Source organism: Branchiostoma belcheri, unplaced genomic scaffold (genome assembly GCF_001625305.1).
Source record: "Branchiostoma belcheri isolate BF01 breed outbred unplaced genomic scaffold, Haploidv18h27 scaffold81, whole genome shotgun sequence".
In the NCBI taxonomy this organism is placed as follows: Eukaryota; Metazoa; Chordata; class Leptocardii; order Amphioxiformes; family Branchiostomatidae; genus Branchiostoma; species Branchiostoma belcheri.
Genome location: NW_017804476.1, coordinates 658,309 through 672,844, shown reverse-complemented (window position 1 = coordinate 672,844; position 14,536 = coordinate 658,309). Strand labels below are relative to the sequence as shown.

Sequence of the window (14,536 nt, the reverse complement as noted above, 5' to 3'; positions counted from 1 at the left end):
TTCATCTATGACTCTTTCTGTGAAAATATTTCAAAAGTTTAACAGACAACTTACCGTTTGGTACCTGGTCCTCTTGCCCTGCGGACTTCCCGACTGTTTTTCGAGGCACAGTTCTGCCGGGAAGACGGACTTGAGGCTTCTCCCGTACAGCCTCTCCGGGGCGGCGCACCACGTTCCCTGGAACCCCCGTAACGGGGACAGGTCGATCTGCTTGGAGTCCATCCAGCGGCGGAGGTCTCTGGCCCTACGGAAATTACATCATACGTGCATTTAGAAGTGAGAAATTGTGTCATACATATCGTGCAGCAGCAGAATATAGGGACTGCCATACAGAAACCATCATGGTTTTTGATAAGGGACCATGCATCCATGAATGTTTTTAATGCATCTTGTCTGGCCTTGTCAGGTCATTAGGCCAATATACCCAAAGAAAATCTGACAAATAGAAAGCCTAAAATGCCTAAAAGAAATGTCCAAAAACTTATACATATGTCTGCCCATTGCCATACCCATTACATGTACTACCCCGATGGAACATGTCAATGAAACCTATTTCTCAAATGACTCTTGTCCCTGTGTGGATTTGACACAAACACACAAACCCTCCAATAGCACAACCAAAAACAATACTTCCGTCCCGGAATTAACGATGGTTCCACTGACCTGCAGTCACAGATTAGCGGGCTGTAGTCCAGACTGAGGAGTCAATTCCCCAGGTCCAGTACGGATTCGACACAAACACACAAACCCTCCAATAGCACAACCAAAAACAATACTTCTGTCCCAGAATTAACAATGGTTCCACCGACCTGCAGTCACAGATTAACGGGCTGTAGTCCAGACATAGGAGACAATTCCTCAGGTCCAGTGCGGATTCGACACAAACACACAAACCCTCCAATAGCACAACCAAAAACAATACTTCCGTCTCGGAATTAACGATGGTTCCACTGACCTGCAGTCACAGATTAGCGGGCTGTAGTCCAGACTGAGGAGTCAATTCCCCAGGTCCAGTACGGATTCGACACAAACACACAAACCCTCCAATAGCACAACCAAAAACAATACTTCTGTCCCGGAATTAACAATGGTTCCACCGACCTGCAGTCACAGATTAGCGGGCTGTAGTCCAGACTGAGGAGACAATTCCTCAGGTCCAGTGCGGATTCGACACAAACACTCCTATAGCACAACCAAAAACAATACTTCCGTCCCGGAATTAACAATGGTTCCACCGACCTGCAGTCACAGATGAGTGGGTTGTAGTCCAGACTGAGGAGTTCCACAGGGTGGTACAGGATGTCCTTCTCCCTGCCATAACTCGTGTTGAGATAGCCCAGCTCGTTATGGTCCAGGTACACCTCCGTCAGCTGGGGCATCACGGACAGGTCAGGCACCTGGCGGATCCTACGCAAAGTGCAGTAAGGATGGCCCATACCGTAGGGTGTTATAAATGATTAAAAGGAATGAAAGGATGAGAAAAAAAGAACAGCATGTTGAATTGATTATAAGATGAACAGGACTAGGAAGACTAGGATAATGCTATACATCTGTCAAAATACAAAAGTACAAAATATAAAACTTTTCCTGACATGTACTCATACATGATACCACACATCGTGTTCAGCACCAAGGACAGGACAATACGTTTGACTTTACAATGGCCAAGTCAAGCTGAAAAATCCAGCTCTCCTGAGGTCACCTGAGTTTGTGCCAAATGGCAAAGAGAGAGTTGTCCCATCCAAAACTTGTTGCTTATTCCTTGACAAAGACTGGAGTTGTGCAGTCGAAAATTTGGGTTTACAAGCCCAATTCTTTGTGTTGGAAATTACAGTTGAAACTTACGGCATATTCAGGGGGCCAAAGAATGCATACAAATTTTATGGAATTCACATACGAATTTTACGGAATTCATACGAATTTTACGAAATACATACGATCCATTACAAGGAAACATACGTGAGACGATCCTTACTAATTTGTTGACCTACTAAATTAGTAAGAATCGTATGTTTCCTTGTAATGAATCGTATGTATTTTGTAAAATTCGTATGAATTCCGTAAAATTCGTATGTGAATTCAGTAAAATTCGTATGAATTTCGTAAAATTCGTATGAATTCCGTAAAATTCGTATGAATTCCGTAAAATTTGTATATGAATTCAGTAAAATTTGTATGAATTCCGAAAAATTCGTATGAATTCTGTAAGATTCATATTATTTCTTTGCCATTTCTTTGCTGCGTACCTGTTGAAGCTGTAGTCCAGGACCTCCAGGTTCCCAGCCATGGCCAGTAGTGCGTCGATGTGCACGCTGGGAAGACGGTTGTGGCGCATGTCCAGCTTCTGCAGCTCCGCCAGACCCACGAACGCGGAGGGTGAGACTCGCGAGATCTCGTTGTTGGCGAGATTTAGTTCCCGCAGGCGCTGATTGCCGATGAAGGCGCCGTCCGAGACGTCAGAGATGGTGTTTTTGCTGAAGGATACAGGAACAAATAAACAACGTAAATTAAAATACAGAGGCTTTTTGACGTATTCTAGACCTGCTATTCTAGAGTAGAGAATCCTCCTCGCTTTTCTCATTATGACGTGAAGTTAGACGCAGATATCTCGTTCAGCACCAAGGACGGGCCAATACATGGGACGTAACAGCTAAAATTCATCTCCCCTGACAGGGAGATCTCGGTAATGATACTTGCTGTGGTCTTATGACGTGAAGTTAGACATAGATACCTCGTTCAGCACCAAGGACAGAGTAATACATTGGGCATTAAGTGAATGGTTGTTCATACATGTAAAATACTATGTAATTCTTACAGAAACTGGATGATATACCGTGGTACATGTATTAACGATTAAACTTCCTTCGGCTTAAATTGAAATGAGACTCACAGGAAACGGTTGAATTTGCCAACTCACCTGAGATCGAGGTAGAGTAGCTCGGGAAGCCTCTCCAACTGCAGTACCGGAATGTCCCGCAGACAGGCGTTACTGAGCCCTAACCGTACCAACCTGACCAGGGGCTCAAACGTGACGTCGTCTATGGACTTGAAGCAGTTGTGGTCCATGACTAGATTCTCTAGTGAGCTCATACCTAGGGGAATCGATAACATGATAACAAAACACTTTTGTATCAATAGTTTGTGTTAGTGGCGTAGCAGAAAATTTCATAACAGATTTTTTTGTGTGTGGATAATGGCCCAAACACTAAACTTGTCATTCATTTATTTACTTTAAGAGCTTCTGATTTTTGCTATAACGAGGCTGTTGCAAAGGGATGTGTAATGTTCTATTACTGACCCTCTGTTGATTGGAATACTTCACACATAGGCTAGTGGCATTGCTGAATATCGTGTAAATTTGTCTTAAAAACACCAAATTTGGCACTTTAGTACTTAGCACTTTAGAAGCAAATGCATAATGTTCACCTTCCCATACAGTCTGCTCTGTTCATTCTTACTCAAACACATTCATATATATGGTGACAGGAGTCTAAATCCCTCCTGCTATAAAATTGCAACATGATGTAACCCTACACCAGTTACCATGGTGACAGACGTCTGGTTCTGGCCATTGACCTTTTGTGTTTGGAACGGAAGAAGAGGAAACGTAGCAAAAAGAAAAAGGATTCCTTCGGTAAACATAATAACGATGTTTTCTATAAACAAATCTGGATATGGAAACATCTCAATTTTGGGCTGATTTTTTCAGCTATGCCACTGGACTAACACAAACGACTGTGCAAAGAAACGAACCGACGAAGGTGACCGCTGTGAGGCGCTTGATGTGCCCGCTGATCTGCAGGGTGGTGAGGTTCCGCGGCAGGCGGAGCGCCTTGGACGGCACGGCAGTCAGGGAGGTGTTCGCCAGGTTCAGCGCAGTCAGACCGGGAACCCAGGCAAACGCGAAGGCCGGCACGTCTGAGATCGGGTTGTTGGCCAAGAGGAGGTACTGCGTGATGTTTAAGCGAAAATAGTAAATAAACGTGTCAAACATTTCATCTTCAATGTACAAGTGGCGGCTAGAACATAGGTTGTGCTCAACTTGAGTTGGGCGCCACTTTAAATTTGTCTCCGTCCTTTCCTTTGTATTATTATTTCTTTGAATAAAAAATAGTTAGCTTACATGTACGACACAGACGATCTAGCAACCAGATTTCTCCACCCTTCTCGGTTTTCTGTTCTTCTTTAATACACAAAACTTTTGACCTTAGTGTAGTGCTCTGATATTATCCTCCAATCTTTTCCATTGCCTACCCATCTTTTGCAGCAATATCAATATTCGAGGCATTTTCGTTGATATCATTCTACATATAGCTCATAAAACTAATCAGCTGTAAAAATCACTATGGTTGTATCTCTTATTCTGTTTCCTTCCTTTCTTTTTTTTTGTATTTTTGAAATATATTGTTTTTTATATTTTACTCCACACCATGGTATGGATTAAATATATTGTTTTTCTTGTTCCCAGTATGGATGAAATATATTGTTTTCTTTTCCTTCACCTCCTGCCACTCGGTCAAATGGATTTAACTCTGTCATTCCTAAGCCAAAATGAGCTGAAATTTGGTATGAAACTACCTGACCCACCCACCTTCAGATCGGGCACGGCTCTCAGTGCGTCAACGGGAACCTCTGTCAGCTGGTTGTCCTGTAAGGACAATGCCTCCAACTCCGGCACGCCTAGTAACTGCTCCTCCCGCACCACAGCGATCTTATTCCCGTCCAGGTACAGGTTCCTCGTCCGGGTGGGCAGACGGGTCGGTACGGAGGCCAGCTCCCACGGGCCCTGGCGGCCGCACGTCACGGAGACGTACTGCGCGGCTGAGTCCGAGGGGCCGCAGAAGGAGAAGGGACCCCGCAGGCAGCGGCACTGGGCAGGACACGGCTCCTGCTCGGGGACAGGTGCGGCAGTGGCCGCGGCGTCACACGTCTCACGGTACGGTCGCCAGCCAGCCTCCGAATGGGTCACGGAGATCAGCTTGCGGTCGGCCCACTGTCAACATATCATGTATGCATTTATCATGAGCTGACTCAAATTCAGAATTCACAAGCAGCTAAATATAAAGAATGGATCTTGAAAAGATCTTGGAAGAGTGGTGGGGGAGAAGAGTTGAGGAAGGGGGAAGAGTGGGGGGGGGCGTAGAAGAGTTGAGGAGTGAGATTTACGAAATAACAATTTTTTGAGGATCGACTGTGCTAGATTTATATAATAGTGCATTTTAGGATACTCTTTTCCCTCCCCCACTACTCTACCTCACCTCAAGTCTAGCCCTCCTCAACTCGCCCCCCTCTTCATCTACCCCCCCATCCTCAAAGTTAGCCATTCCGAATCATGTTCAAATGCCTTTGCAAAAAGCGATGGGAAAGTAGAGTTCAGACGACACTGAAAATTGGCGGGAAATTTAGACAACACTACACGTTCATTGGCAATGACTTCTCGGCGCCGTACCCGTAGGAACGTGTCGAGGTTGCAGTCACAGGACAGCGGGTTGTCGGAGATGTCCAGCGCCTGGAACTTCGGCAGCCGCGTGAGGAGCCGGCTCGAGACGGACCTGATCTGGTTACCGTCCAGTCCCAGAACCTTCACGGTGGGAAAATCGTCCAGTTCCCCGGGAGCTACCCTCCGGATGCGGTTGTGTCCTAGAGAGTGAGAGGAGAAACAAAATGGTCATGGTATCACGCCACAAAAACTGGTATTTAAGTACGCTTAAACGTAGCGTAAAGGCGATGTTTCTTCCTCCTTTTCGCAACTTTACGACGCCTAAACGTGACCTTTCCGCAAGTGCGAAAAGACCACAAATTGATTGATTGATTGATCGATCAATCGATTGATTGCTCGATCGATCGATCGATCGATAGATAGATTGGTTGGTTGGTTGGTTGGTCGGTCGGTCGGTCGGTCGGTCGGTCGGTCGGTCGATCGATCGATTGATTGATTGATTGATTGATTGATTGATTGAAAACTACAACATCCCCTTCTTACCTAGCTGCACGTTTTCTAAGTTCTTCATGGGTTTGAAGGCTTTAGTGGGCACGGCGGACAGTGAGTTCCCCTGAAGGCTGAGTTTCTGCAGGCTGCAGCCGTTGATGAAGGCATCAGGTGAGACGTACGTGATCTTGTTCATGCTCAAGTCAAGACTCTTCAGGTAGATCTGGGCACCGAAGGCGAAGACGGAGATGCGCTTGAGGTTGTTTCCCGCCAGGTTCAGGGTCTGGAGCTGGTCCAGACGGACGAGGGCTTGTCTTGGCACCTATAACAGTAAGGTTAGTGTAATAACAACTGCTCAATACTGGTTAGGCCACACCAAGTAATTCTATGGATTCCGTCCTCCAGAAACGTTTCATCACCCCCATGAAACTCCTTCCTCTTCGCCCCCGCCGTTCTGCTTCGCCCCCGCCCCGTTCTGCTTCGCCCCCGCAAAAAATCTGCTTCGCCCCCGTCGTTCCTCTACGCCCCCGGCGCAATTCTGCTTTGCCCCCGTCCTTCTGCTTAGCCCCCAATGGCGGCACAGCTCACAGTCGACACGAAAATCGTCTGCAAAATAACAATAAAGGCTGTGCCGCCAAATTTAAAGTAGCCCATGCTCCGACAAACATTCTGGACCACCTTTCTGCCAAGTGGCGTTGCACAAATCCTTCCCATTCAAAAGTTTACCCCTTCCTCACGGCCCGTCAGTGGTTCTTACGTTTATAAGTACTGGCGTTTATAAGTACAGCCGTGAGTGAAATTTCCCGCCAGTACTTATAAACGTAAGAACCACTGACGGGCCGTGAGGAAGGGGTAAACTTTTGAATGGGAAGGATTTGTGCAACGCCACTTGGCAGAAAGGTGGTCCAGAATGTTTGTCGGAGCATGGGCTACTTTAAATTTGGCGGCACAGCCTTTATTGTTATTTTGCAGACGATTTTCGTGTCGACTGTGAGCTGTGCCGCCATTGGGGGCTAAGCAGAAGGACGGGGGCAAAGCAGAATTGCGCCGGGGGCGTAGAGGAACGACGGGGGCGAAGCAGATTTTTTGCGGGGGCGAAGCAGAACGGGGCGGGGGCGAAGCAGAACGGCGGGGGCGAAGAGGAAGGAGTTTCATGGGGGTGTTCATTGTCTTCATATAATGACAATGAGACGTGGTCGCCCTTCTTTGAAGAAACTCTGAAGAAGGTGATCGAGGAGGACATAGGTCTGGGCGGTGCTGAACTGTCCTCTGTCATGCGTGACAGGAACTTGTGGAGACAATACATGGTGTCACCTGGTTAGGATGAACTGAACTGAACTGAATGACAATGACAATGAACTTTATTGCATGTTCACGCCCTACACGGGCCAAATGCACTTAAGTTAAATAACTTGGTAACAAGAATAGAAGAATATAAATGGTGCATCAGTTGATTGCATTTTAAGAAAATGCACTGTAAGAATATTGGACACTGAACAAGACTATTTCCTGAAAGGGGTGAAAGTGGCTATTTACATCAGGGCCCATCACCCCTCACTCAACCGCGACGGGGGCCGACATCGTCTACAAGATATTTTTGACCCAGTGTTGATGATGTCACACTTCAAAAAAGCCACGTGACAAGCCTTACTGGGTCAGTCTACTGAGGAAAACCAGAGTGACTGATCTAGGTGAGAGAATTTCTTTGTGTTGGATCTAAGGTTTTAACTTTAATTATTGATTGCATTTTAGTTTTACCTGGTACAGACAGGCGTTAGAGAGGTCCAGATGCTTCATTCTGCGGAGCGAACAGATGGATTCTTTGTCTATTTTCTCAATACAGTTGGAGCTCAGGTTCAATGATTCTGGAAAGGACAATTGAAGTTTCAGCAAACAGCTTTTAATGCCAAATAAACGACAACGTGAAGATTGATATCACATATAAAAATTGACAGAATATTATTAATATTGCAAAAAATTGGCGCATATGTAGTATTGGCCAATACTACATAGATGCATATTACTAGTACTTGTTAACGTAATGATGATGACAATAAATTTGCTATTCTGAACTTGAAAGAGATCAATGATATGAGTTAACCACAATGGCAATGATATGCACCTAAGTAAGGCACGTCGGCGAAAGAATGCTGCACGAGGTTGTGGATGTTGTTGTTTGAGAGATCCAGGTGACGTAAGTTCCGGATCTGACGTAGAGCCACGGAAGGGACTTCCGTCAGCCGGTTTCCGGACAGGCCCAGTGTCCGGAGTCCACCGAGTCCCTTGAAGCCGTTTTCAGCAACCTGCAAGGACGAAAAATATCATGGAACAAATTAAAGCGATATTATGTAAGATTTACACTATTTTAAACATTGTTATTTTGCACATTTTCTTGCGCTATAAACCTAACTGGGTTCATAATGACATTTGGGGAGTAAAAGTAATCTCCAAGCAGATCCCTCTCGGTGGCAAAAAGACAGTATCAAATTGGCCAGGCAGTATCCATTAGCCAGAGAAGGCGCCGGTCACCGACGGGTGGGATTAGCAAAACAAAACAAAACAAAAAACAAAACAAAAAACGCCCATATATAAAAAGGTAACGATCATTCCCCCACAACCTCTGCTTGGAGAGTAGAGTAAAAGATCAACGTCGTTGCGCCGCAAAAACGTGTTGAAACTGGCGAAGATACCCGAACGAAAACCGCTGTTTGTTTACATTCTTTTTAGGAGCCTCCTAAAAATGCAGCGGGCCTGGCGCAACTTATTCTCGCGCTGCGCTGAGTCGCTTGATTTTTCACGATTTCCGTTGGATGTTTGATCAACGTTGCATCAGAATTTTGCCCGTTGCGGGAGATATCTTTTCGGACGCAACATTTGGAAACTACAGACGGGATGTTAACCTTATATCCGCGAATACAACCTTATATGAGACGTTCTGCCGAAGTGCTATGCACAATACATTACGGGTTTCGCGCAGATGCAGTACGTTCTGCCGACGTGCTGTATGCACGTGTGACGTCAGCTATGGGTCAAAGGTCACTGGAAGTCGGTATCGCCCTACCTTGGTGATGTTGTTGTTGTCCAAGTGCAGCGTCTCCATGAAGGTCATGTTCCCGAAGGTGTAGTCGGGAATGTACAAGAGCCGATTCTTGCCGAGGATTACCGAGCGCAGGTTCGGGTAAGGCACGAGGGACATGGGCGGCAGCCTAGAAATATCATTCCCACCTGAAGAAGGTAGAAATGCGAGAACGTACGATTAATTGAATGAATGAATGAATGGATCTATTCAACCGGCAGACATACATTTTCTATCAGTCTGAATTTTGTTGAATTTACAAAATACAGCTCCATAGTAATTTTGCATACAAATTTATAAATGCAATCAATTATATTAAAATCAATTTATCATAAAAACTAGTTTCAGTTGAACATTCTAGAAAAACATGTACTGGTCAAGATTAATATACGCATATACATATAAAATAAGATTCATTTGTATTTTGTTTCTATGTAAATAGCCATATACAGGTTAACGTATTGCTTGATTGCATATTGTTCACTGATCTGAGGAAAAAAATTAAAGAAAAAGGCGTCCATACCTAAATCGAGGTAGTGAACTGTTTGTTCAATCCCAGCGGGCAGTTCGGTGAGCCTGGCCTCGTGACACCACACATGACGCACGACGCAGTAACATGCGTCCGGACACGCATGCGCGAGGCTCAGTATCGTCACTAACGACAACAGGAACAGCAGACTTGCACGTGACATGGCGAATGGGTTGAGGAAACCTGTGAAAAAATTCGAAAAATACATGTAATTTAAATGTATCGGAAAAAAGTGTACAAACTACCGCGTGTTTAATGCCCCAATCATTACATTTCCTCCTTATTATGTGCAAGAATGGTCCCACAAGGTGTTGACAAAATTTAATTCCCTAGGGAATGCATTCGAGGAATTTTTAATATTTTCAACTCAATCGCAGTATTTTACCAACAGCTCCGCCCCTGGGGCGTCGCCAAAAACCTATGTGAATTGACTAAAGCGTCGGTCACTACCCGCCGCAGGTGCTTTTTGTCCGTACGATTTTTTCGGAGGCCACGTCTGCTACGTTTTGTCTGAAAACCGGCCAAGGGAGTACGTCACTCGCACGGTTGCGCAAGGTGTAAGTACGTGGTCTGCACGCCACGCCTGGCCGTGTATCGTTCGTTGCGCAAGTGGCAAGTTTTGGTTTGGACCGCATGCTTGCTTTCATGCTCCTACAGCTTCTCACTACAGCGCCACCTAGCAGTGGCGAGTAGAACCACATGCAGCAAGTTTGCCCGCAGCAAGTTTGAGATCCCCTGCACGTGTGACTTCTGACAGGTGACAAGCACCCCTGGGCGGGCTGTTCGGTCTCTCAGGGAGAGACACTCTCACAACAGACACGGCTGTTCCAAGTACAACTGTCTGTGTAACCTACACCCCGGACACACATGTGTTACAATCATCTGTCGTACTGCAACATCTGTTCATCTTCTGAACTTCGTACACTGTATATGTCAAATGTTTCCAATGCTCCTCATAGTCAGTATTTAAAGCATCTCTTTATTCCCAGGCATTATCAAAGCATCTCTTTAAAAAAAACTCCAACTCAAAGTATGAAAAAGTTTTCTGTCCTCTTTGACGCGCAGGTTGCACCTCCAACTGCGTTGCAATTGCTTACGTAATGCTGATCAACGTTTAGCGCTGACTCTGACAAAGAGAACGCGATCTCCAATTATTCTCTCAAAACCATAGAGCAAACATACTCCACCCTGACACACCACAATTTGCGAAATAATTTAATGTACAAAATGTAATAAATAAGCTATGTTGTTCAAATGAAACTATCATTATATTATATAGAATAATCGCCCCCCCCCCCACTCCACCATTATAACATACGAGTACACTTTTCGCATAAAGAGAGGGCACACAAAGAAATTCGCTAACTCTGCTGTAACTGATATACTCGTGCTTGCCCAACTTCCACGGGCGTCGCACACACAATTCAACATACGAAAACTCGTAGCAGCTGGCTTTCAATAAATAGAAGGAAACTGGGGCAAATCACGACCAGGGGGCGTAACTTTGTGTAAAATCGTGTCAAGAACTCGGGTAGCTAGAATGAGAAACAGACCGTAAATAGATTGTTTGTAACGTTACACAATGTTTTATGGGGTTACCTCGGTCAATTGAAAAAGGTAAGGCACACACCAGATGATTGAACAAATGACGTTTCCTGCCCTATGGCAGTTTAGGAGTAATTTACGACAGTTATATTGGTGTCAGTCATTGATTAAATCAATGACTGCATCCAGTGCAGTTTTTAGGGCTTGCAAACCTGATTTTTCAAAGCCAATATTCTAGCCATTTATCTACATACTGAGTTGAAACCACACCATCCCAATGTATATTGAAGCTCGTGGACCAAAATAATTCCTCAAATTCTGACGGAAAACGGTTATTGGAAGGGCCCTGGGCTGATTTTTAGGTTACCACCCAGAAAATAAAGGACTCATCTTAGGGCTTGTTTCGGCAGTTCTAAATGCCGAAAGTCTGAAATGCTGACTCAAATGTGCAAACGTGAAGCAGTATGTGTCAATATCACAAAGATTGCCTTATTCAGAATTTTCCCAGTTTTGCTTTTTTTTCTGCCCTGAAATCGCATTTGATTGGATGCCTTTAACTAATTCAATAATATTGCGCTATTGGCCATTGGCTATCACATAAGGAAAACACTAATGCATTGTGTTCATGACTACGTAGTCACATCTGTGACTTAGACCTCACTAGACACATAACGCCACCTGCACAAGTGCCCAATCACAAACTGATTGCAAGGTGTCAGAATCGAATGAGATCAAGCTACTGTTTGTAATTGTGAGAGGACCGGTGCCTGAGGGTTTTAAATGCCGGGACATTTCGCCGAGGAAACGGGCGTATAACTGTTTTACTCACTCATGATCGTTTAACATCAACCGAAATAGCCTGGTTACCAAACTATTTTAGCTCCCGAGTCGTACATTCTGTTACACCTAACATTTGAACATCGACCTGACTCTAAATATTGGTTAAAGCTATCTAATGACAATCGACAATGCCCCTATATGACAGCGAGTTCCACTCTGCGATAGTTCTAGGAAAGCGTTTTTGAACACCTCAATCCTTGGTTGATAACTCTGGTGCTTGAAGGCATGACTACTTCTTGTTCGTGCTGGACTAGTATTTTACTGTGAGTAGTTGGTACGTCCACCAGTTTATTAGTCATTTTGTACATCATGCACAGTCTGGACATTCTTCGTCTGTCTTCCAGTGACGCCCACTTTTCATCTCTGTGAAACTAGCACCTCTTTCATAGTTGTTCATACAGAATCTTGCTGTTTGATTTTGTAGCCTTTCCAGTTTATCTCATGCTCGTCCTCTCTGTACATATGTAGTCTCCACCAGACTCTTTTCCAGGCAGAATAAATACTAGAAATCGGACTAAAAAGAATCTAGGTGGCCAGGGGAGTCGGTCGGCCATAAGGTCCAGTTTGCCTGCATAGATTTCTATTATTTATTCTGCCTGCAAAGGAGTCTGGTGGAGACTAGGGTCATCCTACACTCTCACGACTCCGGCCAGACGACGGCTGACCACACGCCCTCTACAGCCGGAGGTAAACAGTGATTTGACCAGGTCAACTCGTCTGGTTCAGATTTACCCGCCGTCTCAGATCAAACCCCCCACCCCAGGGCGCGAGATAATCGCTAATCAGCAAATCAAAGCAAACCCAGGAGCTCAGTTTCCCTTCCTGAGCTTACTGAAACAAATCGCGCTTCGGGTAACTGCATTTGTCGGTTTTCATTTACAAGTACGAGCCACATATGTTACAGCTGCGAAGTGAGTGGTAGCATATTCAAGAATAGTAGAAAGAAAAAAGACCTTGAAAGCTATAGTTTTTTTTTAATCAAACTCGTTTTAAGAACCTTTCATATGGTTGGAAAGGTTTTGTATTATGATGATTGAAATTGTTTAATTTACAATGAAATAACGTAAGTCAAATGTGACAATGGTTTATAATTGTCTGATAAAGATTTCTACACATAAGACCTGTTTGTAAGAAACAGTTTTCATTTCGCCAAGATGTTTCAGATCTTTGTGCAAATGATTTATACTTATTTGGAGATACACAGTCTTTGTACAAAACCCTTTTAGTCTACGTCTGTGTTGACTAGTAAGTGACGCTAGTCTGCGTCACTTACTAGCGCTATGGAAAGTTTGGGTTCTGAAAAATAAACGTACAATTTCCTAACTAACATATTATACTATAGTCTAGTGCCCCGCCTTCTATCTCAAATATAGTCGACCACAGAACATCAAGCCCGTAGCCCTGTAAAGGTCTCAAGTTTTTTTTTTCAGATTCCGTTTTATATATTCAAAGGATATGAAATAGATACTGTCTTATCTTAGTTACGAAGGAGAAAATGTTTGGACACTTACAAGCTCCTGAGAACAGCTGACGATTGGGAAGTCCTCTGTAGACCGTTAGCGATGCCTCTAGCTCTGCACTAGTCTTCTCAACTACCTTTCTACCTGCAGGGACAAACCATTGTTACCAGAGGGGTGGTGCAGTGAAACACTACCTTTTAGCCGTGCGGGCACACACGTACGTTCCTCCTCGAATATCATTTGCTGTTAGGCGATATGAAAGACATGTCTATCAAAGCCACAGCAAGTAAATTTTATGGATGACATCCTCCGCAGACTCCAAATCTAATGCGATAGGGCGAATCAGAGCCTTGTCTTGTCTCCTCTCTTCATATTTATCTGCCATCCATGTTCCGGCATGGCAACAGACATCTTTGCCCATTTTCGGCAATTTTCTTGGCAAAGAAATCAGGCAAAAATTAATGCTCGCGCTGATGTCATCCCTAAGAATTACTTACTGTGGCCCAAACTTCAAAGTTACACGTCTAGGTGGCACGCAAGATTTTGAGACGTGGTTCGTCCCTCAATACTGGAACCTGAGTCCTGGTTTGAAACTAGTTGCGCCGTTTTGCTGAAAGCGTTGGTTTGGTGATAGTTAGGTCCGATATTTGTCAACGCCAAAAGTCTGACGTTCGCAGCAAACCGCAAAGCGCCTGTATATCTAAGAGGTCATGAATGACGCCTAGAAAAACTTCAAAAAGGGACCGAAGACACCAGAGAAAGAGAGAGAGATAGAGATAGATAGAGAGACAGAGATAGAGAGATAGAGAGAGAGTTTAGTTATGTTTTTCGAAAGAAAACCTATTGTTTTTGCTCTGTTTCCTCTTCTTCCTCTCCAAACTAATAAGGTCAATGACCTGAACCAGACGTCTGTCACCATGGTAACTGGTGTTAGGTTACATCATGCAATTTTGTAGCAGGAGGGATTTAGACCATATATATGAATGTGTTTGAGTAATAATTAACAGAGCAGACCATATGCGAAGGTAAACATTATGCATTTCTTGTTTAATTTATTTGTTTATTTTACAGGACAGACTTATCGCCTTCTTTTCATTCTTCTCCTTTGTAAGACAGGATAAAATGTTTGTTAGTTAAAACTTGAATTTGCGTTTGCT

At 44.3% G+C, this 14,536-nt stretch overlaps 1 protein-coding gene across 1 annotated transcript in view; it reads right to left on the bottom strand.

Annotated features, from left to right (window-relative positions):
• LOC109486582 (insulin-like growth factor-binding protein complex acid labile subunit) overlaps nt 1–9,711 on the bottom strand; it is an 11,441-nt gene extending 1,730 nt beyond the window's left edge. The window contains exons 1-11 of the mRNA XM_019790435.1: nt 9,529–9,711; nt 8,991–9,154; nt 8,052–8,232; nt 7,688–7,794; nt 5,984–6,251; nt 5,450–5,640; nt 4,592–4,993; nt 3,754–3,949; nt 2,918–3,092; nt 2,247–2,474; nt 55–244 (exon numbers count right to left, since the gene is read on the bottom strand). Of these exons, the coding sequence (XP_019645994.1) occupies nt 55–244; nt 2,247–2,474; nt 2,918–3,092; nt 3,754–3,949; nt 4,592–4,993; nt 5,450–5,640; nt 5,984–6,251; nt 7,688–7,794; nt 8,052–8,232; nt 8,991–9,154; nt 9,529–9,697 (2,271 nt within the window). The 5' untranslated portion in view covers nt 9,698–9,711. The remainder of the gene's footprint in view (nt 1–54; nt 245–2,246; nt 2,475–2,917; nt 3,093–3,753; nt 3,950–4,591; nt 4,994–5,449; nt 5,641–5,983; nt 6,252–7,687; nt 7,795–8,051; nt 8,233–8,990; nt 9,155–9,528) is intronic.
• Between the last annotated feature and the right edge of the window lie 4,825 nt (nt 9,712–14,536).